The 24,267-nt window shown below is 49.7% G+C and overlaps 13 protein-coding genes across 13 annotated transcripts; 8 read left to right on the forward strand and 5 right to left on the reverse strand.

Moving 5' to 3' along the window:
• Positions 1-122: 122 nt before the first annotated feature.
• Positions 123-2,885, forward strand: CI109_103710 (uncharacterized protein; the record flags this gene model as incomplete). Its single annotated transcript, XM_032001787.1, has 9 exons — positions 123-989; positions 1,061-1,543; positions 1,613-1,769; positions 1,835-1,903; positions 1,965-2,139; positions 2,208-2,432; positions 2,498-2,556; positions 2,632-2,700; positions 2,758-2,885. The coding sequence occupies 9 exons, from the start codon at positions 123-125 to the stop codon at positions 2,883-2,885; spliced, it is 2,232 nt and encodes a 743-aa protein (XP_031863950.1).
• Positions 2,886-3,432: 547 nt separating this feature from the next.
• On the forward strand, positions 3,433-4,559 carry CI109_103711 (uncharacterized protein; the record flags this gene model as incomplete). The annotated part of the gene is made up of 2 exons (XM_032001786.1): positions 3,433-4,342; positions 4,471-4,559. The coding sequence occupies 2 exons, from the start codon at positions 3,433-3,435 to the stop codon at positions 4,557-4,559; spliced, it is 999 nt and encodes a 332-aa protein (XP_031863949.1).
• A 163-nt stretch (positions 4,560-4,722) lies between these two features.
• On the forward strand, positions 4,723-5,721 carry CI109_103712 (uncharacterized protein; the record flags this gene model as incomplete). Its single annotated transcript, XM_032001785.1, has 1 exon — positions 4,723-5,721. The coding sequence occupies one exon, from the start codon at positions 4,723-4,725 to the stop codon at positions 5,719-5,721; it is 999 nt and encodes a 332-aa protein (XP_031863948.1).
• A 446-nt stretch (positions 5,722-6,167) lies between these two features.
• On the forward strand, positions 6,168-7,406 carry CI109_103713 (uncharacterized protein; the record flags this gene model as incomplete). The annotated part of the gene is made up of 7 exons (XM_065967356.1): positions 6,168-6,190; positions 6,326-6,352; positions 6,549-6,666; positions 6,737-6,792; positions 6,879-7,089; positions 7,155-7,230; positions 7,288-7,406. 7 exons carry the CDS (start codon positions 6,168-6,170, stop codon positions 7,404-7,406), a joined length of 630 nt encoding a protein of 209 aa, XP_065823428.1.
• An 870-nt stretch (positions 7,407-8,276) lies between these two features.
• CI109_103714 (uncharacterized protein) lies at positions 8,277-9,641 on the forward strand (the record flags this gene model as incomplete). Its single annotated transcript, XM_032001783.1, has 5 exons — positions 8,277-8,383; positions 8,465-8,553; positions 8,635-8,851; positions 8,918-9,309; positions 9,379-9,641. 5 exons carry the CDS (start codon positions 8,277-8,279, stop codon positions 9,639-9,641), a joined length of 1,068 nt encoding a protein of 355 aa, XP_031863946.1.
• Positions 9,642-9,995: 354 nt separating this feature from the next.
• CI109_103715 (uncharacterized protein) lies at positions 9,996-10,742 on the reverse strand (the record flags this gene model as incomplete). The annotated part of the gene is made up of 3 exons (XM_032001782.1): positions 9,996-10,227; positions 10,370-10,511; positions 10,652-10,742. 3 exons carry the CDS (start codon positions 10,740-10,742, stop codon positions 9,996-9,998), a joined length of 465 nt encoding a protein of 154 aa, XP_031863945.1.
• Positions 10,743-11,483: 741 nt separating this feature from the next.
• On the forward strand, positions 11,484-13,360 carry CI109_103716 (uncharacterized protein; the record flags this gene model as incomplete). The annotated part of the gene is made up of 6 exons (XM_032001781.1): positions 11,484-11,796; positions 11,880-11,914; positions 12,000-12,253; positions 12,416-12,656; positions 12,772-13,024; positions 13,116-13,360. The coding sequence occupies 6 exons, from the start codon at positions 11,484-11,486 to the stop codon at positions 13,358-13,360; spliced, it is 1,341 nt and encodes a 446-aa protein (XP_031863944.1).
• A 316-nt stretch (positions 13,361-13,676) lies between these two features.
• On the reverse strand, positions 13,677-15,434 carry CI109_103717 (uncharacterized protein; the record flags this gene model as incomplete). The annotated part of the gene is made up of 2 exons (XM_032001780.1): positions 13,677-15,260; positions 15,330-15,434. The coding sequence occupies 2 exons, from the start codon at positions 15,432-15,434 to the stop codon at positions 13,677-13,679; spliced, it is 1,689 nt and encodes a 562-aa protein (XP_031863943.1).
• A 414-nt stretch (positions 15,435-15,848) lies between these two features.
• CI109_103718 (uncharacterized protein) lies at positions 15,849-17,225 on the forward strand (the record flags this gene model as incomplete). Its single annotated transcript, XM_032001779.1, has 6 exons — positions 15,849-16,075; positions 16,182-16,557; positions 16,629-16,698; positions 16,777-16,869; positions 16,927-17,100; positions 17,167-17,225. 6 exons carry the CDS (start codon positions 15,849-15,851, stop codon positions 17,223-17,225), a joined length of 999 nt encoding a protein of 332 aa, XP_031863942.1.
• A 348-nt stretch (positions 17,226-17,573) lies between these two features.
• CI109_103719 (uncharacterized protein) lies at positions 17,574-18,900 on the reverse strand (the record flags this gene model as incomplete). The annotated part of the gene is made up of 7 exons (XM_032001778.1): positions 17,574-17,693; positions 17,917-18,129; positions 18,289-18,388; positions 18,530-18,573; positions 18,637-18,690; positions 18,768-18,797; positions 18,865-18,900. 7 exons carry the CDS (start codon positions 18,898-18,900, stop codon positions 17,574-17,576), a joined length of 597 nt encoding a protein of 198 aa, XP_031863941.1.
• Positions 18,901-19,249: 349 nt separating this feature from the next.
• Positions 19,250-20,650, reverse strand: CI109_103720 (uncharacterized protein; the record flags this gene model as incomplete). Its single annotated transcript, XM_032001777.1, has 6 exons — positions 19,250-19,409; positions 19,483-19,629; positions 19,698-20,057; positions 20,123-20,177; positions 20,308-20,540; positions 20,616-20,650. 6 exons carry the CDS (start codon positions 20,648-20,650, stop codon positions 19,250-19,252), a joined length of 990 nt encoding a protein of 329 aa, XP_031863940.1.
• Positions 20,651-21,000: 350 nt separating this feature from the next.
• On the forward strand, positions 21,001-22,284 carry CI109_103721 (uncharacterized protein; the record flags this gene model as incomplete). Its single annotated transcript, XM_032001776.1, has 1 exon — positions 21,001-22,284. One exon carries the CDS (start codon positions 21,001-21,003, stop codon positions 22,282-22,284), a length of 1,284 nt encoding a protein of 427 aa, XP_031863939.1.
• Positions 22,285-22,566: 282 nt separating this feature from the next.
• On the reverse strand, positions 22,567-24,252 carry CI109_103722 (uncharacterized protein; the record flags this gene model as incomplete). Its single annotated transcript, XM_032001775.2, has 4 exons — positions 22,567-22,904; positions 22,986-23,386; positions 23,456-23,592; positions 23,695-24,252. The coding sequence occupies 4 exons, from the start codon at positions 24,250-24,252 to the stop codon at positions 22,567-22,569; spliced, it is 1,434 nt and encodes a 477-aa protein (XP_031863938.2).
• Positions 24,253-24,267: the final 15 nt, after the last annotated feature.

The following is a 24,267-nucleotide window of genomic DNA, read 5'->3' on the forward strand; positions in this document are numbered from 1 at the left end:
TCAGTTTTTACCGACGATCTGTGTTGAACGATAGCTGTTCACTTCGTGTGCACTGCTTGCCTAGACCAATAATCATACACCGCCAATATCAATAGACAAACATACACAGACTGCTCACTCGCATGGCTCCACAAGTCGTATTGGGAGCGCCCTTGAGCTCTAGCTCTGGCTCCGGCTCCAACTCAAACCTCAACAACACTGTACAGCCATCTGCATCTAGCGAACGAAATGTCGATCAAACTCTCCAACAAGATCACGATCACGACTCGCAACAACACCCAGGTTTGAACCGTATACGAACTGCACCCACGACATTCCCCATTAACGCATCTGCTCACGATCACCCCATCGCTGCACAAACAACAGATCCGACCAACGACTCGGAAACCGAAAGTTCCACGCCGACATTGGACGGTAATATTAGTAATATCCCGGCTGGTATAGGTGGTCTTCATGGACGACCTCAGCCTGGTTCAAAGGAGATCGGAGAATTCAGTGAAAAGGATCATCAAGCCGGGACTGTCGGAGGAAAACCAGGTGGTCCACTCGTCGCCGCCGCAGTAGCTGAACTAGGACTTTCCGATAACAACGGAGACGGAAACGGAGACGAGAAACATCATCATCATCATCATCATCATCATAATCTTGCAGATGCGTATAACAAACCTTCTCTTTTCAGACAGACGGACGATAATGATCGGATACTCGAAAGAACAACATCGGGTACAGCTGTAGCTCATCATGCTACAACCCATGCTGGACACGAACCCGTCAGAGGCGCCGGTATGGTTCCCATCACAAGACAATACTCGACTCCGCCAGGTGTCAGTCCGTTCGGTGGTGTCGCTCCTTCAGGTATCGATGCGGAGCGTGGATTGACAGCGGTGAGAAGTAGAGAAGACGAGGAGGAACGAGAACGGGAATTGGAAGAGAAGGGTCCTGACCCATGGGTGGTTGCTTTTGAACCTGGAGAAAAGACTAACCCAAAGGTGAGTTCCCGTATTCACGCAGCGTATCACACGTTATTATCGTCCTACTGACTTGATCTCGACTCGTACAGAACTGGGGTGTCCTGTATCGATGGGTTCTCACAGGTATCTCTGGTCTTCTCGTTCTCAACTCGACTTTCGCCTCGTCCGCACCTTCCGGTATCGCCAAAGACATGATCGTCTACTTTGGTATATCCCAAGAAGTCGCCGTTCTCACCATCTCTCTCTTCGTCGCCGGATACTGTGTCGGTCCTATACTCTGGGGTCCATTATCCGAGGCGTACGGTCGACGACCCATCTTCATTGGAACCTTTATCGTTTACACGGGTATGCAAGTCGGATGTGCTCTCTCGAAGAACACGGCGTCAATCTTGATCTTCAGATTCTTGGGCGGGACTTTCGCAGCGGCACCATTGACCAACTCTGGAGCTCTGCTAGCCGATATTTGGGATGGAGATCATAGAGGTCAAGCGATGAGTCTGTTCGCCTTGGCTCCCTTTGCTGGTCCATCGATCGGTCCTATAGTCGCTGGTTTTATCGAAGTCTCTGGTACCGTAAGTCATCGTGTCTGCGTCGTGATCTTGAAATCTGAAGCTGACTCAAACCACGATCCAAAAAAACAGAACTGGAGATGGGTTTACTGGATCCTCACCATGTTTGCCGGTTTCTGTCTCGCCGTCATCATCTTCTTCGTCCCCGAGACCTATGCGCCCAAGCTTCTCGCGGACAAGGCCAAGAGATTGAGAAAAGATACCCAGGAGCAAAGATGGTATGCGCCTCGTGAGTTGGGATTCTCTCCTTTCGAACCTCATGATACCCTGGTTGACCAAATCTATCGTCCACAGTCGAACGAACCAACAAATCTGCTAAAGCTAGAGTCAACGATATTCTCTTCAGACCATTTATCATCCTTGGTAAGTCAATCACGATCAGATCGGATTAGACCATATCACTCACGCATTACACCACACATAGCGCTCGAACCTATGCTCCAAGCGGTCACACTCTATATGAGTTTCGTATACGGTGTCGTTTATCTCTTGTTCGAGGCATATCCTTTTGTCTTTGTACAGAACCACGGATTCAACACTGGTGAAGAAGGTCTCGCTTTCCTCGGTTTCTTCTGCGGTGGTGTCAGTGCTGTCATACTGTGAGTGACATAAGCGTGTTGGTAGCCAATTCCGAGGTCAAATAGCTGATTGTCATGACTCGACATAGCTTTATGACCGTCATCGAACCTCGATTTCAACGACATGCTAAAGCTGTTGCGCCAGCTCCTCCCAAACCTGAAATGCGATTGGAGCTATGTGTCATCTCCGGATGGTCATTGGTCATTGCCATGTTCTGGTTCGGTTGGACCTCGTACTCGTCCATCCACTGGATCAGTCCCGTCTTAGCTGGTGCACTGCTTGGCGTTGGAGCATTAGGAATGTTTGTCAGCTTGTGAGTCGTCTTCCGTTCGTCATGTCAAGCTAGTAGCACTTCGTCCTGACTTCCGGGTGTGACAGGTTCAACTATATCATCGATGTTTATCTCTGGTCGGCTGCTTCCGCTCTTGCAAGTGCTAGTGAGTTGGATGACGCTACGTCATACTTGTTTCTTTCTGAAGAGCACATCTGAATCTTCTTGTCATTCAACTCAGCTGTTGTACGATCTCTGTTTGGTGCTGCATTCCCTCTTTTCGCCAACCAGATGTTCGAGAAACTAGGCAGTGAGTAGTCTGTTCGACAAGACCATGACCAGCAATGCTGACTTATTTGCGTGACAGCTCAATGGGCATCTTCCTTGCTCGGCTTCATTGCACTCCTCCTCGCACCGATCCCTATGGTGCTTATGAAATACGGAGCTGCGCTTCGAGCGAGATCCAAATTCTCTCCAAACAAGGTTGCCCATTAAGTGAAGAGCACTGGTCAGTGTACATCTGGCGACATGGTAGCGAGTAGGGATGGGTGTACTTGTGTATTGGGACGATAGATCATATAATTCTGAGGTTTCTCATACGCGTGTGCTTCAAGCAGGATTAGTGGGACACGATTATGCATCATATTACAACAGCTACAAGATTTGCCACCCATCGTGTAAAGTGGAGGTTGAGCAGTTACGGGACCAATTATTCGAAGGGATGGTATGGTGGTTGCGAGTGAATAATGATCAGTGCGTAAGTTATGAGTGTATTCTGAAGATTGCTTCGTCTTCTTACTCTTCTCATTAAACTTGAGTTCCTCTTCATCTGATCCGTCGTCGTCATAAAGTTATCAAGGCGACAGGCGACGCTGTTCATACATCGGGTTCTATCGACGCGTACTATCGCCTGTTCTTTCGACAGTTATTGTTCAACCACTTCTTTGACCTCGAGCCGACTCGTTCTTTACCTCATACAATTCTCTTTGACATTCCCTAATATCCTCCAACCTTTCCTCAACCACTAAATCTCACAGTAACGATGTCCTCATTCAATCGGCGATCCACTACTCCCCTCTCTTCTCTCCCCTCAGCTGGACCTGCTTCTTCTTCCACCTCCACTTCATCACCCAACCACCTCAATCCCTCTACGAATATCAGCCAGGGCCAAGGAGAACCTCAGACTGCTGGTGTCAGATTACGGCGTACTAGCTTACTCGATGCGCTGGGAGTAGAAAGGGGTGATGAGCGGGGTTTGAATGAGATTTTACAGGCAAGGAGGACCGCGAGAGAAGTTCCTGGTTCTGATCTGTCTTCTGGTAATGGAAATGGAGGAGAACGAATGCGAACGCCGACGCTGGTCCAGGATTCAAGTACGACCTCGACAGGCGGATTGCGTCCACAAGCTGCTCCGTTCAGAATGAGGGAAGGTCGACCTCAGTATGTTGCTGCGGCGCCAGATCACGGAGGTAGGATTGAAACTGGAGGAGGGTCAGCCAGTGGTAGTGGGAGCGGCACCCCTGCAGGAGCGGGAGCATTAGCACCTACGCCATCAGGATCAGGATCAGGATCTGCGAGGATAGGGAGAAGAAGGACGATTGTCGAGATCGATTCTGATACAGAATCAGACTCGTCCGCTTCCCTCGCTGTCCCGCCGCAGCCACCGCGTGTTCGGCGTCAACCTCAGAATCCTGTATTCGCCGACCTTCTCGCTCAAATGGAGAATATATCAAGCGACGAAGATGAAGAAGACGACTCTTATAACCCGGAGCCACCAGTGGGAGGAGCAGGAGACCTGTGGGGGAGTGATAGTGGTGGTGATATGAGTAGTAGTAGTAGTAGTAGTGAGGAAGATTTCGAGGTAGTAGGGGTCAATATCAACCGCCATCGACCAGCACCGGTAGTACAACCATCAGGAGAAGCAGGTGCAGCAATGGAATTGCGATCGCGAGGTGAGTGGGCTCGTACCTCTAGAATTGACCAGATCTGACGAGTCGTAAACCATATTCCTTTCTTCCCCTTTGGCGAACGTTTTCTCCAATGAATCGCCCTGTCCTTCTATTCGGTCGACCGTTATTAGCCCCCATGCCAGTTGGAGATGGCCGACCTAATGGGTATCGTCGACTACCTTCGCCGGGTCACTTTGCGCGAGCGATCGAGGGTGAGTAAGGTGTTTAAGATGGAAGGAACAAAGCTGATCTAGTCTACGACCCTACCTTAACCTGCTCGCCTCGATCTCAATCATTGGATTCCATGTGCTATATGAACCCAATCTCGCGTGTCCTTCTGTCTCGATTCGCAATACCACATGCTTCCAGCAATCGACCGCACCATGGCTGAACGACAAGCCGAAGCAAATGCCATTTTCGCTGCCGAGGCAGACGAACGTCGACGTCAAATTCTGTCACCACCTCCGATCGCTCCATCACGCGAAGGCCGCGAACCGATCCGCTTAGGTGGTGGGTTGATGGTCCGAGGTGATCGTCATATCAATTACCGACCGCAAGCTGGTGGCGGAGGCATTGCACGAACACCCAATACACCTGACCGATCAACCGCTGCTGAACCATTACCGAGAGCTGCCACCCAACAACGATGGGATCAAATCGCTTGGAACCGCGCTCAGGCTATGAGGGATCTGATCGGGGACAATATCCTTGTCGGTCTGGGATATCCTGGGATAGGAGGGATCATGATGGGAGGCGGAGCTGGCGGAGCTGGACCCGCCGGTGTACGAAGGGAAGATGATATTCAGACTATACTATCCAAAGTCGAACCGCCGAAATACGAAGACGCCGAACCCGGTTTCACCCAGTCATTCGACTTGGAAGATATCGATGCAAAATTCAATGCTCAATCGCGAGAACCGATCGAAATTGACGAAGATGGTAATGTCATTCCGCAGAAGAAGAAACAACGGAAATCATATCTCGTCTGTGCGAACTGCTCGGAACCATTGCTCGTATCTTCGGCATATCGTGGTCCAGAAGACAGAGTATGGATGTTGAGATGTGGCCATCTGATCGATCAGCGATGTCTTGACAAGTTATCTACACCGACGACCGAGAAGGAACTGGCCAGAGTGGACAAACATCCTGATATATTGGGTGCATGGGAAGCCGCAGAAGAAGAGGCAAAGTCGAAAGGCAGAGCGAAGAAGACGAGAGCGGCCAAAAGAGCGAGGAAGGAACCGCCGAAGGTGGAGAGAAGACCGGATGAATATGCGTGGAGATGTGAGGTTGAGGGATGTGGTATGGAACATAAGAGTGAGGAAGTGGGAGGTGTTTGGAAAGGTGTTGAGGGAGAAGGTGCGGTAGCTGTTTATGCGTAGGAGATGAGAGTCCGTTGTCGGCCGATTATGTTTGAGCAAGAGAGAGGAGAGGGAGCAAGAGGGATGGACGATGGGATTATGCGATCGTTTTCTTACGATTTCTTACGAATTATAACGACCTTTCTCTAACTTAGATATGTTCCAAATCGTCCTGTATAGATGATTCATATCATGTACCCGCAGATGTACACTATATCATGCATCTCCGACGCAATGACATTGACTGCCGATCAAAGGAATAATCCCGGAGAAAGAATGCAATCATAAAATGCTATTCAGCTGATACGGGGGTCCGTGCGTGAGAGCCGGTTGACGTGGATGATTTCTGTCAACCTTGTACATTCCCATTCACTTCTCTCTTCTCCTTCATTCTCATTCCGTTCAGCCTTTCCATCACATCACACTATAAATAATCTTGGATCTGGAAGCCGAAGGACAAGTGGAAGATGACACTTGAAAAGCTTGAAGCGTGAGTCATGCAGAATACAAGATCAACACTTCCTCCGAAAATCCCACACACACAACACACACACCCTTCCCCTCTTTGTGCGACGAGTCATCTTCCTCATCAACAGAAAATCAAATTGATCAGTTGATTCTTTAGATACCCCTTGGGAGGATATACTTTCATGTGAGCGTCTCTCCCGCCTCATTCCTCTTTCACCCCATTGCCTGTCTTGTCACTTGCTCTTCCTGTACCAGCTCCAAGCCACGGCCCGGCCTCTTTGCCACCCATTCTGATAATCTCAACCTCATGACGGACCGCCGTATCACCCACCCCACCCTTCTGGACGGTACGCTCACACTCATCTATTTGACAATGATAGTGAACGCGAAGCTCAACCTGAAGAAGATAATTCCGTCACTGCCCGACTCAAGCGTCTAGAAGAACAGTATGGCGAGACAGGCGTGAGGAGGTCCGTTGAAGCTATCATGATTGTGAACGTGAGTATGCTTCAAACCTTCCAGAATCCGAACTGCGTTGACATAGTACTCTGATTGTCGCTCGTTGTAGAACCATGGGTTCCCGCATGTGTTGGTGTTGCAGGTGGCCAATGCGTTCTACAAGCTGTAAGCTGCACGTTCCTCTCATCATCTCTACGCTCTGCAGTGGATGAGGAAACCCAGGTGGTCTGCGTGTTGATCATGCCACATAGTCCCGGAGGATACCTCGATCCAGCCGAATCCGACGCTCCAGGTCTCATCACCCGCCTTAACGAACAACTCGGTGTACCAGTCATTCAACACTCGAACGACGGTACTGCTACCAAGCCGAAGCAGCTTTGGGTGAAGCCTCCAGGTAACGAGGATTGGAAGGTGAAAGAGTGCTTGAGCGTTTGGTACAGGCCCAACTTCGATACGTTCTTTGTGAGTGCTTGACATCTCCTTCAAGTGGTCGTTTGATTGGCTGATCATCAGTGGTGATTGTTTAGTACCCCTATGTGCCCGCGCATATCAGTAAACCGAAGGAATGCAAGAAGCTCTACCTGGTGTCACTTCCTCCTAGTAGTAAGTGGGCTAGTGCAAACCATCATCAAGCACGTCTAAATCAGCTCGCCCAAACAGAGACATTCGCTGTCCCGGTCAATATGAAACTGCATGCAATTCCCGTCTTTGAGTTTTACGACAATGCAGCGAGGTATGGTCCGCAGTTTGCAGGTATTCCGTACCTTCTCAGCAAGTGAGTGTACTTCGTTCGATGAACGGCAAGATCAGGGTTGACTTGGGTGGGGTATGTCAGGTACAGCCTGGCTGACAATGAAGTGAGCCATGACGATGATGCGGACAGGGCAAAGGTGTGAAAGGAGCGGAGGGCGACCGGGGGTTGGTCCTTCCCGAGTTTGGATATTGGTGTTCATGAATGACACGTTCTTTGTACTGGATTGACGTTGTATATGGCTGTGATTTTGAGAACGGGAGTCCATGTATGTGCAGTTCATGTAGTATGATGATGCCTCGAAGATGCGTTTCCAAATAAAGCTCGAGCTCACTGACGCACGTACATTTGGTCGATCCGTGGAGTAAAGGCACAGTCAGTCGCCACCCTCAACGCCACACCTATTTTCTTATAGTAGGACCCTGAATCTGGACTGTGCTCTTCGTCATCGTCATCGTCACCGTCACCGCACAGAGCATTACCCTGTCTCGCAATAACTAAAAGTAATTTTTCTGTTCTTGTTCTTTTTGGTACAGTACATACACCTGGGCTACATCACTCTGACTGCGTGCTGTGTAGGGTTTGCTTTGTGTAATGATGAAGGTTCTGGAATTGTCCCTGCTTTGTTGTCCAAGTACAAGCAAGCACATTGCAGCATGACGTCGTTGGTAGTCTGCCTGAGTACGTCTATGAAATGATGCATGTCCTTGGTACTCAATTACAGCATTACAGCACCGCATCGCCCGGAAATTTCCTCCTCATTAAGCAGCTACAGTACATCCATCTCCATCATATATAATATACATTCCGAACTTTGACTCGCTTCAACGTTTTTCCTCTTTTCTTAAACCACTACTACTACCACAGCACCAACTCGTATCCAATCCACTTTCACACTATGCGAGCATCAACCACCTCCATCGTCACCCTCGCTTCAGTAGCTGGCTTCGCCGCTGCTCAAAGTGCGACTTCTCTCACTTCTGCAGCTTCAGCAGCTTTGAACTTGTGAGTGGCGATCTCCGTTGTACGCGGAAACGCAAACGGAAACGGAAACGTGTGGCAAAATGCTGACTTTGTATTGTTCAGGTTGTCGCCCAACTGTCAATCTGTTGTTTTGGGTCTTGCGACCAACTCATCTGCTTCTCAATGTCTCCACGTTGATCTCCTTGCTGGTCGTGAGTTTATCCTGTTCATCCCGCCTCTCGAATGATCGAATGAAACTTTTACTGATCTCTGTTCCGCCTGAAATTTCGCAGTCATCACGACCAACGGATCTGTCATTCCTAGCATTGACAACTATCTCTCTACCATCTGTTCCTCTGCGCCTTGTTCAAACGAGACTCTGACAAACACTACGCAAACTATCTTGGAGGGATGTTCTTCCGACTTGTCAAATTTCGGAATTACAAACCAGACTCTGGAATACGTCGTCGAGCTCTACCCCCTCGCTAGGGAAGTTCTCTGCTTGAAAACGTAAGTCTAACCACCGCCAATGCCATTGCGATTGACTGTACGGCTGCTGATCATGCTGTCTCTCAGATCCGACCCCTTCAAGGCCAACTCTACTGCCAGTGCCAACTCCACCACTCCCACTTCTGCCAACGCCACCGTCTCTTCCAACTCGACCTCTTCATACAACACCACCAACGGCACATTCTGCGCCACCTCGCTCCTCACCGAGCTTTCATCCTACCTCGGCGCACCTCTCACTACTAGCTACATCACCAATGCTGCTCTTGGTGGAAACGCCACTGTCGTTCAGAGGTTGCAGTCTATCCCTCCTAGCGCGCTTTGCGACGAGTGTATCTTTGCTGCGCTCGATTTGATCGAGCAGGAATTGCCTTTCGTTGGAAACATCTCGGTTGGAAACTCCACCTTGAACACTTATCTCAACGGTCAATGTAAATCCGACAACCTCACCATCTCTACCAGTAAGTCTGGCGTCTCTTCCTCCTCTCCTTCCATGAAGCTCTCATACTAACATCGACTTCCTTGTTCAGACGGAACTCTCCCTACCAACATCACTATCACCGCTTCCAACTCTACCTTCTCATACAACATCACTGCCGGAAACGTCACCTACCACCCCAACTCCACTGTTCTCCCTAACGTTGCCAAAGCCGCCGCTAGCAACAGCTCGTCTTTGATGGCTGCCGCTACCAGTCTCGCATCTAGCAACGTCACTTCTTCTCTCGCTAGCGTTGCCACTTCTGCCGTTGGTAATACTACTGCTCTCAAGAGGAGATGGGTCGGCCAACAGTAAATCAAACTTTTACACAGAAGGACGATTTTATTAGGGGAGAAGAATGGACAAAAGGAGTATTCACAGAAACTCTTGAAAACGAAAGAAGCGAAACATCATCTATAGTACACACGATTGGAACGAACATTTTAGAAGAACGATTTATATTTTAGCATACGTATTGCACAAACATGTAGCCTTTAGTCTCGTCCATGATTCGGGCTTTGTGCACGTATCAGTGGTTAGCGTCACAACCCACCCATCTGGGCTGCCTCACAGACCAAGAAGATCTTTCAACGGCGTGAAGTACTTGTCATAGATTGAATACTAGTAGGTAGTACATGAACTGAATATGTCAAGTTGTCGGAACTAGTGCTACAGATGTAATCCCTCATCATCTGGCGATTGCGCTTCAGACTCTACTGTCGATGCACTCGTCGGTATTGTCGCTGTTCTCGTATCACTTCCACCACCTCCACCCCCTCCCCCACCATACTTCTTGAACACCTCGTCCAGTTTCAGACCGTAATGCTCTAATCTAGCTTCTCCGCCTAGCTTGTTCATCAAGGCTACTGTGATGAGTGATATTCGTTCCGACTGACTTGCGCTATAGCCGTACAGGGGGCGAGAGTCAGCTATCATTCAAAGCATTGTGTTCCCCCCCCCTCCCTCTCCGTTTTTCTGCGTTCCGCCCGTACAGACCCTTGCGCCATGATGTTGTTACGCCATATCGAAAAAGGGACACCCACATCACCTCCTCATTCTCCTCCACGGCCTTCTTCACTTCCCCCGTATCTGGATCGGAACGTCCTTCTTCCGAATTGAGATAACCCCTTAGCTCATCTTGCGTTTGTGAGAGATGTTGTATAGAGTTGGTAAGGCGGTTGATCTCTGTGCGAAGTGGATTACGAAGAGAAAAGATCAGTAATCAAGTGGATTACTACTTCGGCTGTGTGCTATGTTGCAGGATGATTGGACGGCGTTGTCGAGCAGGGACGTTGATCTGAGGCATACGGAGTCGAACCACTCACCGGCTGTCAGCGTTTCCACCTCGAGCTGCATCGCCTCTTCCAACGTGAATGGTTGTGTATGTTTCGGGGTAAATGATATAGGCCCTGCCATTGTGCCGTATCGGAGGGCGTTCGAACGATTCGTTCAGCGGGTCTAGCGTGGCTGCAAGGGTGTTGGTTTGACTATTCTCGAAAAGCCAGCTATATACTGTTGTTCTGGAAATTCTATGACCTGTTGTTCTAACTACTTTCTGAAAAGTTTAGTGACAGGGAAGGTGTGATGAACGGTGATGAGAGATATTGATGTTCGATAATAATGTTCGACGAACGGCTTTCGCGTCGTCTTTACCGCATAGACCCCCTCCACCGCACAAGTCCACCCCTTTGACATCATTCCATGTTTCGTCTTCCCTTTCATCATTGCATCGCTTCTCAACACCAACTATCATCTATCTCCCGAAGCCGTGCATAGCCATTCTCACTTCAGGACTGGTGCTGCTTCGAACTCCTCTCAGCTTGACTTGACATCACGGACAACGTATTGAGACTGGCTGGAGAACACGACTGATTCCAGTAAATACGACTACGACAACTTGCGATCTTCTCGCCACCGAGAAAATCGGAATTTTCGATCTTGATTTGTTTTCGACTTGTCACTATCTCTTGCTTCTGTTCGACAACCTCAACATATCTACTTAGACATCACCTAGATAAAGCTAGACTCACTTCGGTGTAGATCTCCTTCTCTGCCTCTAGTACTGTTTGCAATATCGCTCGACGCCAACGACCACCTCGCACTTGCGCACGCGCACGGACGGACACTCGATCTTTTTCTAGTACACTCACGATCGCCATGCCCATCCCAGCTCTTCTCTCCGCCTCACTCCCCTCTGCTCCTGGTCCATATCGTGTTGGCTACGCTCCCATATCCCACTTCCCAATCTCACCTTTCTCCCAGCCTCATCCAACCCACATACTGAATGGTAAACCAGCATTACAGATTCAACAAATTGGTTACTCGGTATTTTATCCTTGTTCGCCAGAAAGTAGAGGATGGTTGAGAGGCGGTGGGAATGGCAAGGGTGTGAGTTGGGTGCCGGAACCGTTCTGGGGGGTGGTCAAGGGTTATGAGAAGTTTTTGGGAGCAAAGGGGATGAGATGGTTATGTGAGTTTAATGAGGGATCAGCTTGTTGGTAAAGTCAACAGGATTGCTCGAAGCTGATAATGTATTATGAATACTGGACATAGCCAGCACGATTGGATACATTGCTGGACGAATAAAGGTGTGTGACTAAACTCAGTCTAGTCTGGTAGTTCTATGCTGTTTTCACCGCTCCCTTGACTCCTACTGACGTCGTTGTGTCTCAGATGCCAGTCTACCCCCTCGCCCCTCTCATCCCTCCCCCAACACACAAATATCCTCTCGTGATCTTCTCGCACGGACTCGCCGGTACCCGACACACCTACTCGCAATACTGCTCGGCGCTCGCTTCGGAGGGATATGTCGTGCTTGCCGTCGAACATAGAGATGGTTCAGGACCAGCTGTTTGTATGCCGCCTCAAGAAGGCGATAAGGAGGATGAGAGTAGGGTGATGTACTATATCAAGCAAACCGATTTGGTGTGAGTGTCTCTTCCCTGCTCAATTGGACCCCCTAATCTCTTCTCCATCGACGCATCGCTTTCCCCTACGTCGATTGCTGTCCGCTTTGGTGGCTCGCCATCTCTTTCTCCATACTCATCATCAAGGATAGTTGTCGCTGACATGTTTGGCCCTCCTATCAGCTGGCCATCGGGGGAGGATAAATCTCTCACCCACTTCCGAACACTCCAACTAGACCTTCGTACACACGAGATATACGAAGCGTTCTACTCCTTCAAGCGTTTGTTGTCCGAGGCCGACGAAAATGTCAAGGTGGAAGGGCTGGAAGGAGAGAAGAGGAAGGATTGGGTCGGCAGTTTGAAGGGGAACGTGGATTGGGAGGAGCTTAGGTTGACGGGACATAGTTTCGGTGGCGGTACCTTGGTGAGTGTTACCAAAGCACTTTCTCTTATTCAGGCCTGCCATCAAATGACGTCTATGGATTACCCAACCGGCGCGAATGCTCGATCAAATTGCTAACATTCTTTGTCTCTGTTAGCTGCACCTACTATCCACCCCTTCACCAGACTCGAGGCATTTGCCGCCCCTCCCCGTCAAACAAGCCATCGCCCTTGACCCATGGCTCGATCCTATCCCCCTTCCATCGGACAAGCTAGACCCACCTAGTCCACTTCCGCCACTACTGGTGCTCAACTCGACAGGATTTACAGAGTGGAGTGTACACTTTGATAGATTGATGAAGATGGTAAAGAAGGCAAAGGGTAGCTTGATCACTGTCAACGGAGCAGGTCGTGAGTCGTTCAAACCCAATGCGACAGGCGGATCTCCCCCAACATTCGCGAAATCGGGTTGAATAGAGCTGACTGTCAGTCGTTTTGGCAGACCAATCTTTCTCCGACTTCCCACTTCTCAACCCTGCAACACAATCATCTGCCCAAACCTTGCTGAACAAATTCGACTCCCTCTCTCAAGCATTCTTCAAGCGCGAACTCCATTCTTCTCCTGACGTAGAGGGCAAGACCCCCGACGATGGGAAATATGAGAGGGATAGTGACGGGAGAAGTATGAAGGTCAAGAAGGAGGGAAAGATCGGGGAGGCGGTCATCCATGTCCTAGGACAGGAGTAGTGGATGGAGTCGTCGAGAGCTGATTGGGTTCATTCATGTGTGTAGGAGAAGGGACGGTTCATACTCTTGCATCTACAGGACTATATGGTAGATTCTAGACTATATATGGGGACACGGATGTATACATATATCACTTTGTAACTAGACGGGGGCTTGAGGTGTACCACTCCAGATCTGCTTGATGTTCTTATAATGTATATGTACAAGTACAGGATGCGCATATAATGCATTTATTCGGCTTGTCGACTTCTTTTACTTAATCTCTACGTCCTGACTCCATGGTCTATCCTCGTCACCCTCTTCGTGGGGCCTCACCTCATCTTCTGCCACCATTCGTTGCCTCACTCAAGCCTGCACCAACTTCCACCGCGCCCGGCCCTTTCTTCCAAAACAATCTAGGTCTAAATCTTGTTGGTCTCATTCTAAGTGCATTCTTCGCAAATCGTTCTCTTTCTCCATTCCGATCGCCTCGCGCGCCTGGTCCTGATGGTCCTGATGGTGGATGATGTGGAAGTGTACGATCTGGACCCCATCCTCTCAGACCTGCTTCCGGAGGTCCGGGACGTTCCCGACTAGCGAGATGAGGTGGTTGCGCGTGTCCTGATAGACCACCGCCTCTCCCTCTTATACCTAATCCCATTCCTCTCCCACCTGGTCCTGTCGGTGCGCCGACTACGCCTCGTGGTCCAATATCGGATGGTCCTCCAATCGCATTGACCCCAGTGAGAGGGATGGCTCTCGGTGGACCTCTTACACCTGTAAGTGGAGGCCCTACCGCATCTCTGGCAATTGCGATCGGACCACCTCTTGGTTGTGGTATTCTCCCCAATCCTAATCCACCACTACCTTCCAACTCGAACTTGTACTCTCCATCCTGATTGATAATCTTCAGTGTCAACTTTTGTCTCCCGTTTGCCCAAGCTGCTTCTTCCCTCTCTACCAGCCCGAACAAAGCGTCATCGTCCACGAAGTCGACTTTCAGTTTATCGCCCGTATCTTCTGGCCATTTCATACCGTCAATCTTCTCCGCTACGGATATCGCTTCGTCCGGCGAGACGTATGTCGCATAAGCATGGTCTTTCACACCGGACAACCATAACCCGGGATAATCGTCAGAGGCGAACGGTCCTCGAGGTGACGGGAGAGTTGCAGATTGGGAAGTAGAAGGGTTGAGCAGTTCGTGTAAAGCTGAGAGTTGGAGAGGTCGTCGAAGGTTGGTTATGTACAGTGTGGATGTGGGTGGATGGACAAAGTGTGATAGGGAAGCAGGGAGAGGGAGGTGTTGTCGTTGCCGTTTGGGTTTGGGTTCGGAAGGAGATGGTGATCGCTCTCTCTTCTTGCTACTCTCGGCATCCTGATCATCTGCGTCAATCTGCATATCCTCATCCGCCTCCGCGCTTCCCGTCATCACTGCCTTTTTCTCGTCAAGAGGCGGTAGTCCAGCTACTGGTATGGGTGGCGTCATAACCTCCTCGACCTCGGTCTTCTTCACCACATCGTCCGCCTTCATAGCATCTTGCTTCTCTTCCAAAGGTAAAGGCGAAAGGCTCTTGGGCGGACTCGGTGTGGGAGGCAAGACATCCCTCCCTTCTTCCTTTGTCAACACCTCTGCTACTTCTTTGTCTAAAGCTGCTGGCTGAGCGGCAGGTAGATCCGAATCGATAGGCGGGGTAGGATGATGTTGTACTTCTTTAGATTCGGGATATCCGTCGACCATCACGCCTCCTACGCCACCATCTTCCGCTGCCTTTGATGAGGAGACGGGCTGAGCAACGGGTGCTGGGGACGATGCTTTCGTCTCAGGCTCAGCGGGGTCGGCAGCCTCCGGCGCAGACTCTGGCTCAGGGACAGGCGCAGTGGCTTCTTGCTCATCTTGGAAGGCCTGTAATCTATCAGCGAGCTGTGAACATGGTTGAACATCAGCACGGCATTCAGTCTCGTCACTACGATACAATCAAGCGGTACTCACATCCTTCTTCAGCCCTTTCGTTTCGAGACCACGCTTGGTAAGCTCATCTTTCAGCTCGGCGACTTTTAGCGATCCGACATCAACGTCTGGGAACGAGTCGGCCATTCTGTGTTCGCGCTCGCTAGGAAGGTTGTACCGTTTTGATGTTTGTTTGTTTGATGATATCAATGTCGGTGTAAATAGTCGGCGAGCGAGGACGTTCAACAATAGAACGTAAAGGTGGAGGAGAGCGAAGCGGTGGAATGACGTGGAATGTTTTTATCGAAGTGGGGTTCGTGGGATTCCCGGTTATTTGATAAGGCGGTGAACCGATGATCAGTGATATAAGTTACACACTGTATGTTCCCTGACGTCACTAACAAGCTTGATGCAAGTTTATCTCTCAAAGAGGCAGATGAATTGGGACAGATGTATATAAACCTGGCCCCATGTTCATGATGTGGTAATGCTCCTCTTCTTAACTCTATCCCAAACCCGTTCACCAAAGACCCTATACAACCAGAAACAACAATAACAATAATGCCGGCTGATCAACCCCCACCTTACCTTTCCGCACCAGCAGGAGGCGGTCGTGGCAACGACGCGAGACCTACTCATAATCGTGGATCGTCCAACGCCAGCGCTATCAGTAGCATCTCCACTGATGGAGGATTGAACGTCGGTGGAATGGCAGAGGAGGGAAGGAGAAGTATGGATGATGAGCAGAGAGACTTGCCTGAAGGTTGGGTCAGATGTTTTGATCCCAAGTGAGTGGCGTGGCGCGATTATTGTGGCACCTAAGCCTATGAACGCTTGGTCCATAGTATGACATTCAGTTCTGGGACTAACGATACATCTCCCTTTCCCTTTCAGGACCGAACACCATTTCTACGTTGAGGAAAAGACCAAGCGAGCAATCTGGATCCACCCTTACGACGACATCGAGTTCCTCCGCACCTTACCCCAAACTCACCCCGCACATCCCGATTCGAAACAGGCTCAAGCTGTCCGTAAACAGTCCGAGGACGAACAACTCGTCATGAAGAAGATGAAAGAGACCAAAGAGGCGAAAGGTACTTCTGCTACGAATCGAGGATCAACTACCACTCATGCGAAGAACGGTGGCGGTAGCGAAGAGAGGAATTGGTTCCAGAAGAAGAAGGATGATTTGATTGGTACCAAGGAGGAGAGAGAGAAGATTAAGACTGAAAAGAGGAGGATCAGAGCTGAACAGGAGAGGAAGATGCTTGTGAGTGGTTGGCGTGGAGGTTCAATAGTGCTAGGAGATGGAGGAGCTGACGAGCTATCGCACAATTGTAGGAAGCGCAAGCAGCGTACGAGAAGCGACGAAAGGAGTTGATTCAGAAACGACTCAATGACCCTAGCATCCGTGAGTCAGGTCTTCATTGCGCTCCACGTGTAATTCAAAGCCTAGGAACTAAAACTGATCTCTGGTTTCATTCTACAGGTTCGATGTACGCTTCCGATCCGTACGCCTATTCTGCTCCTTCATACGCCTTCCAACGAAGCGGTGGTCTCCTCTCCAGCCCTTACGGCTACGGTGAGTACCCACACAATCATATTGATGTTACTAGAGCTAATTCATATCACTTTTCAGGCTATGGCGGCGGTTACGGTCGTCGTGGTTATGGAGGCTACGGTGGTTATGGTGGTTACGGTGGCGGTATGGGTATGGGCATGCCATTGATGATGGGTGGTGGAGCCGGTCTCCTGGGTGGAATGATGATTGGTCAATCAATGGGTGGATTTGGAGGAGGCTACGGTGGTGGTGGTGAGTGATCCGACCTTCTCTACCGTCATGTACTAAAGTGAATACTGATCTCTGGTGATTGTACAGATTGCGGTGGTGGTGGATTCGGTGGTGGTGATATGGGCGGCGGCGGCGGTGGTTTCTGATGAACCGGAGCACGATATAGTGAATACAAACAGTACACGTCGTCATAGTGAATAAAGTATAAATGTGCTCTGGGGATCGCGGTCCATATGTCGAAGAAGCGTTATAGTCTGTATCCAAGAAAGCGAAATGTATCAAATATCTTTGGCGGGATCCTTGCGCACATCGTAACAAAGTGGCATCTTAATGAAGCTGCACTTTGAGGGTATCATAATCCTTCATCTGTTGGTAGTGACGAAGTATCTTCCGTCAAACAAGTCTATAATCGTACAATCGTTCCACAATCCACCATTTCGCGTGTCCGCTCTAGATCTCCAGGCAAACCGCTGAGCGAACATCTTCGTCGGTGCCTACTCGTCGTTCTCCGGTTGTTCTTCGTCCAACACACGGATCAGACGGACATACAGTTCTGTCGTATCGTCGCCTCTAAGCACGTCTGATAAGAATCGAGCTTCCACTTGCATTGAGATCTGTCGAGGGGTGTCAGCTCAGCCCTGATTTCTTTGTGCGTAGTCATGTCCAACGAGTTCTCGCCGTCGAATCCTCTCTCTCTTGTGCAAGTTGCACTGAGACACGACCCTTCTCGTCTTCGCGCATGTCACTCGACACCGCTCCTTCAAGTTCCCCGACACAGTTGTTGGGCCCCCATCCCCATCCTCTTCATCGATAAGCCGGACACAAACGCCAACTCACCATCTCCAAACTACCCCTTATGACACCACAGAGCACATTTGAGAACCACAATCCACCTTCTCTCGCGTCTCTCGGTAATTCTGCGAATTCCGCGAGCGGGTTTTCGTCGAAAGTGAGGATGAATTCGGATGGTTGGGGTAAAGAAGAGTTTGGTATTGAGGGTGGAGGGAAGGAGACGGATGGGGTGATGGCGAGGAAGGTTTTGAATGCGACCTGTGAGCGACAAAGGTCAGCGGAGCTTCCTTTACAGTCAGACGTGGTGTAGCTGCACATTCCAGTATTGCATCATTCAGATGTCAAGCATAAGAGCCAGGGGGACTCGAAATATCCGGGGCAATGCGTAACAGATAGATGAAGGTACGTCACGCTCACCTTGGAGATCACTTCTGCAGTCTCTGCAAAGCTTGAACATCTTTGTAACCCTGTTCTTGCTAAGAAATCCTCAATCAACCGTGTACCGATGTTATAGCCCCTACATCCACATCAGACGAAGTCAGCGACAGTCATCAATCGAACAGACCCGTCGTGAAATGCGACGACTTGGAGGAAGGAAAGGGTGATACGTAGTCGAGCGGGATGTGGAATTATGAATCATCCACATGCAGATACGCACATCTTTTCCAGTTGTTTGTTCACCTCTCCATAATCTTCGTAGTCCTAGAGCAGCATATCAGCGGCAGTTCAAGCGTGAACAGTTTGAGATATAGATCAACAACACACCTTTATGAGCTGGACAACCAACGCGCCGTATGTGAGTGTGAACAGCTCAGCATTCTATCACACATCGGACACGGTCAGCTTCTATCTTGAGTCATTTACCGATGACAGTGAAATGTTCAGCTGATGCATACCACTTTATCGGTTCGTTTCCAGATATCATCCTGCGTCATTGTGGAAGATCAGCGTTTTACTTAGTATGATTTGGGGAAGGTGAGGGGTAGGACTCACACCGATCGCTTTGTATTGTTTTGCTCCAGCTGACATTGTGTATTTCGTGTATCCGATGGTCGTCACAAAACGATATGGGGAGAATGAGCGAGTCGATGGGTATGATTGAAGGTGTTGAATGGATGATTGAAGGTGGTTCAATGAACATTCACGAGACGGGGGTCGCGAGGTGGAGGAGACCGTTTGCGAAGTGGGAAAGGGTCCGAGCGTGGCAGCGGAGCAAGATCTAATAAGCTGGGATAATATGAAGACGTAGAATGCATAGGGGTGATTTCACATTACCATCTCTATTCGTTGCTATTGGTATATACACATATCTACCGCCTCAATCCTCGCGTTGATCTATCTCGAGGTGCAGAACGAAAAATATGTAGAGCGATTTCGTCTACGGGCTCGAACCTCCATCAGACAAATCTTCGGACCCAGCAAACATCTCATCTCCGATAGTCTTTGTCTCCACGCCCACCAATCTCACTTCTAGTCCGACAGTATCGGGGCGACGCCAGTATGTGCTGAAACCTTCAAGAATGTTGGGATGTCCGTCCCTGCCCCCCACCGTGCGGGAGAGTCAACTATATGAACATTCCGTACAAGGTTAAGAAACAGGCTCGCACTCACTTGGCAAAGAAGTATACCCAGGTTTCGTAAAGGCCCAAAGGCGACCCCAGGCCGTCAACAGTGAGAAGATCACGATGTTCTCCCACATAGTCGTCAATCTGGTCCGCGGCTCTTTCACGCATCTCATCCGACATCGGATTGAACAGCCTGGTAGTGATGTTTTGGTAATCAGCGAGCGATCAATGGTGAAGTCCGAATACCTGAATCATACTTACCATGCATCCAAGCGTGTCACAACGTCGAGGACTGTCACCCCGTCAGGATTGTATATGCGAACTTCTAGTGGTTGGTGAGGTCTCGGCCAATCCATAAAAGCGAGATGAAACCAAATCTCGCTTGTTGTAGAATTGCAGCAAAACGCTGCGGAAAAGAGAGGATGTTGGTCGATTCGATCGTATACTTCATCCGAGTTCCAATCACTGCCTTGATATCGGTCCGGCCAGAAATCGTCCCAGTTATCTTTCGGTGCGAAGATATTGGGCACGGTGTCAAAATTTCCTTGTGCGAATAGCTCCAAGCCGACATTACCGAGAGTAGCAAGGTGTCGATGTGGGTAACGAGCTTCTTCTGCTTTTCTACAGCACGAGTCATGAAACATCATGAGGGTCTGCGCAGACGAACGCCGCGACTGAGAACTCACGGGAAGACACCAAGTTCTGGACGAGGATGAGAAGATCCCCAGCATTGTGAGGGATCTACAGTACAGCATATCTCACGTCAGCCACATCTCCGCTTCACCCGACAATGGCTACCACGGATAAGTTAACAGTTCTTCCTTCCCGACACTGCAACGTAGAATGAAGTCAAACGTATTCGTATACTCACGTGCAACACCATACATCGTACAAGCCTTGACATCACATTTCTGCGCATGCTTTATGACCCACTCGAACACCTCTCTCCAACTATGTTTCCTCTTCACGAGCGGTCGTCCGAATCCGAATTTGAGACAGAGACGTTGGTACATGTCGGATGTGTAGAGCTTGCACAGCTTTGTGGTAGTCTTGGAAAGGGAAAGATGGTCATATGGTTGATAGACGGAGAAGATGATCATCTCTCTGCGAGTGGGAAACAGAGATATTGTGAGTGAACAGGAAGCCAATCTGAGAAAGGCGTCGAAACAAGACACTCACAGAATCTCAAGTGGGAGTTGCTCGAAACACGCCATGCTGGTAGCCGAATCAGAGTTATCGATCATTCTCCTTCTGAGACTGTCCAGCAAGTAGTTGTATTGCTTGCTAGGGAGATGACAAGACGGAAGAATATGAATGATTGCAAGAAAGAATGTGTGTCCATGTTGCAACCTGATCATTCGCAACGCTCAGCTGGTTGTGGCGGAATGATCCGTGCGTTTCAGATGAAACAGATAGTGATTGACACAGTCTTGTAAACCCAATCAGAACCTTCCAGTCCCCCTGTTCTTCTCATCCATCTTGTCCTTTCTTGAATGATACTTTTACTTGCGCTGAGATCGTGACACGCCAATTCTTCTTCCCACTATTTGATTCTTCCACAACGATGAGATCCTCAACTTCTGTTCAGAGGCGATACAAACGTTCCTCCTCGTCTTCGTCCACTATTATCGTTTCTTCTTGCAATCGTCGTCGATATCCTACAGGGAGCAAGACATGGAAGTCGCTTTCCCTCTTCGATCCTGTAAACATCCCTCACAGTTCACCTACCAGCTCTTCCGGGGGTGACCCAGGATCCGATGATGATCGCCCTGACATCGTCAGAGAGAACCAGCAACAGATGTCCGAAGCCCCATCAGTAAGGCCAGATCGAATCCCTTCTTCGGTCAGCTCAAGATCATCAGCAACCGGAGGAGAAGATGAAAGTAAAGATCAGACCAGTTCTAAGTTACTCGTCACAACTATGTCAAGCCACAAAAGTGACGAAGGAACCTTCCCCGAGCTGCCATTCAAAGGCAGCCAGCGGCCTCAGTTCCGAGACGACAACTCATCGAGACGACCAAATCTTTCCTCTCGTCTCCCCGACATACTTCCTCAACCCCACTCTCGAGGCCACAGAGCCCTCGATGATAAACTGGACAACTACCGATCCGACCTCACCACCTTCCTCACCACCCACCCCGATAGTCCATATACGAAACTCGAATCACTGGTTCGTGATACCTCACGATCACTAACCACCGTCCGAGAAGAAGTTGAAGCAGTAGAATGGGAGAACGTAGATTTGAAAGAGGGGATGGAAGATCTTAAAGAACAGATGTGGGAGATATCAGAGGAGAAAAGTGAGGTGGAAGAGAGAGCGAAGAAAATGGAGAGTATCTTATTGGGGATCAACAGATCGACTTATTTTGCGTTGACGGGTGAGAAAGAGGGACATGAGAGAGATATGGACCGTCAAGCAGGGAGGGAGGGTAATGTATCCTCCGTCACGACGAATCACACCGAATCGAAGAGGCCCGAAACGGAGATGAAACCCAAACCTCTCTCAGGCAATGACAATTCCGACATTGATGTCCAATTATCATCAACTCGAGATGTCAAACAGACATCATCACTGCCACACTCATCGTCGATCCATCCTCCCATCGCCAACCGCAACAGTGGACGACCCAATTCCGTCAACATGGACCAGATCATTGACGATGCTAAAACTGAGATGTTGTTCGACTTTGATAATTGTCGATCTTCAACGATCTCGCGATTCGCCACGTTGAAGCACGCTCTTCGTGCACCGACCAATCGGTCTGCGACACTCTCATCTTCCGAGCGTCAGATAACGTTACGGTCCTCAACTATTCCTTCCTCTAGACGAGCCGAACGAAACACGTAATGGACATCGCTACATCCTTCTTGGACAGAAAGATGAGGGAGGAGAACGTGTTGGAACGAGTCAAATGGACCAGTCTTTGCGAGCCACCGACAATATGTGTATTCGCGATTACAATGTGGTGGTCGTCTATGATTGATCACCATCTCCTTACTGGTTTGACTAAGTTGAATGCATTATACTATGACTACATATCGCTACCTACGTGTCAATTCTCCAAATCTATAAACATGCTATACTCGTGTACAACTAAACTACAGAGTCCCGTCCCACGTGATATCTAACTTATTGCTCTTTGACAGGATACCTCGTCCTCATTCTCAGATTTGTCTCATGCAAAGCAAAGAACAACGGTCCTCTCCTCTCCAGCTCTTCTTTCGGATCCTCATCCGTAGCGTACAAAAAGGCGTCTCTCACACTGACCAAGTTCGCCTGCATCTCTTCCACCTTGGACAGTGGGATCGCAGCCAAGATTTCCTCAATACGATCGAGTTCGGTGGGTGCCACTCGGACGGAGAATTTGGACCAGTCGAGGAAGGAGGCGAAGGGGTAATGAGTTCCCTCAGCAATCAGAACGGGGATACACCCCGCCCAGATGGCATCGTTGGTACGAGGGGACCATCCTGCAAAGGAGAGTGAACGGTATAAAGTCAGCGTCCATTATAACCTGAGCATTTGCTGAGAGTGATTCGACTTCGACTTACCTGCGATACCTCTGGGCTGGGGACAGAACCGAGAGTTACTCAGATCGTTCATGTAATCCCAAGTTCCAAATCGGCTCTGGGCTCCCTTCCCCTCTATCAACTCCCTCTGCCCTGCACCTCCTCTTGGGCAAGTCAATCTCAACCTATCGCTCTTCCCTGTTCCCCAGTACGTCCCGGTCCACGCAAGGAGATTGGGTCGTTCTGCCATAGGCTTGACATCGCTAATGGTCGCAAATGTCTCCCGAAGTGTGATCGATCGACATGTCCTAGCAGGTACAACGACGTCTTGATGGGGACGATAACATGGTGAGTCGTAATCGCCCATAACCGACCAGACGACAACGTTGTTGAGGATCCAGTCGGGATAGAGAGTGTGTTTGTCACGAGCGGACCAGATCTCCCTGTGAATCACAATCAAAGGTTAGCAATGCAAAATAGGTATCTTCGAGACCGGGCCCGGCTCAGCTCACCATGCAAACGAGATACAGATTCCCCAATCATGTGTCAAAACTACCGCTACCGTTTTTTCGCCAGTCTTCACCCCAGGTATAGTCTCCGCTGCGTAATGCATGAGGTCGTGAAGCAAGAACGGTTGATCACGACATTGCTGATACACGGGAAGAATTATAAGCTGTGCCTCTTCGGCGGGCACTGACATCGCACGCAGTCCCTCATACATCATGTGATCGGCCGAGAAGCAATGCGATACCTGTAGTTTGTGACACGGAGCAGCTTCGACGGCTTCTTGACCTTCATAACCATCCGCAACGTGCACTTTGACGTGATCGGGCTGTGATAGGAGGGCGTCCCTCGCAGCGGGTAAGAGTACATCGCGCCAATCGGTATCTCGTACGGCGTTGAGCAAGGTACTTGAATAACCGCTCATCGCTCCGAGTTTCGACTTGCTGTGATCTTCCGTGTCAACATCAGGAGGATGTAGCCCTATCAACGGGTTGACTCTCTTGGGGTGACAGTGGTCTGCTTGAACACATTGGCAGTGTCCGGTCTGAACGCAGATAGTCGGACTATCGCAGTCGTTCCAACAGGTTGGGAGCTCCTTGTACGCCCAATCGTGTGGATGAATACTCGTCTTTGGACCTGTGGCATCGGCCCACATCTGTGGTGTGTTACCGGTGACTTGACTGATTGTCTGACGCGCTGCGGATAGACGTTCAAAGTTGTATCGTACCGCTTGTTCAGCGCGCTGACAAAGATGGAGTCGTCTCGAAGAGTTGAAGGGGATTTGACCGGTAGAACCGAAACGCATATCGGACGATTCATC

Source organism: Kwoniella shandongensis, chromosome 6 (genome assembly GCF_008629635.2).
Source record: "Kwoniella shandongensis chromosome 6, complete sequence".
NCBI classification, from domain to species: Eukaryota; Fungi; Basidiomycota; class Tremellomycetes; order Tremellales; family Cryptococcaceae; genus Kwoniella; species Kwoniella shandongensis.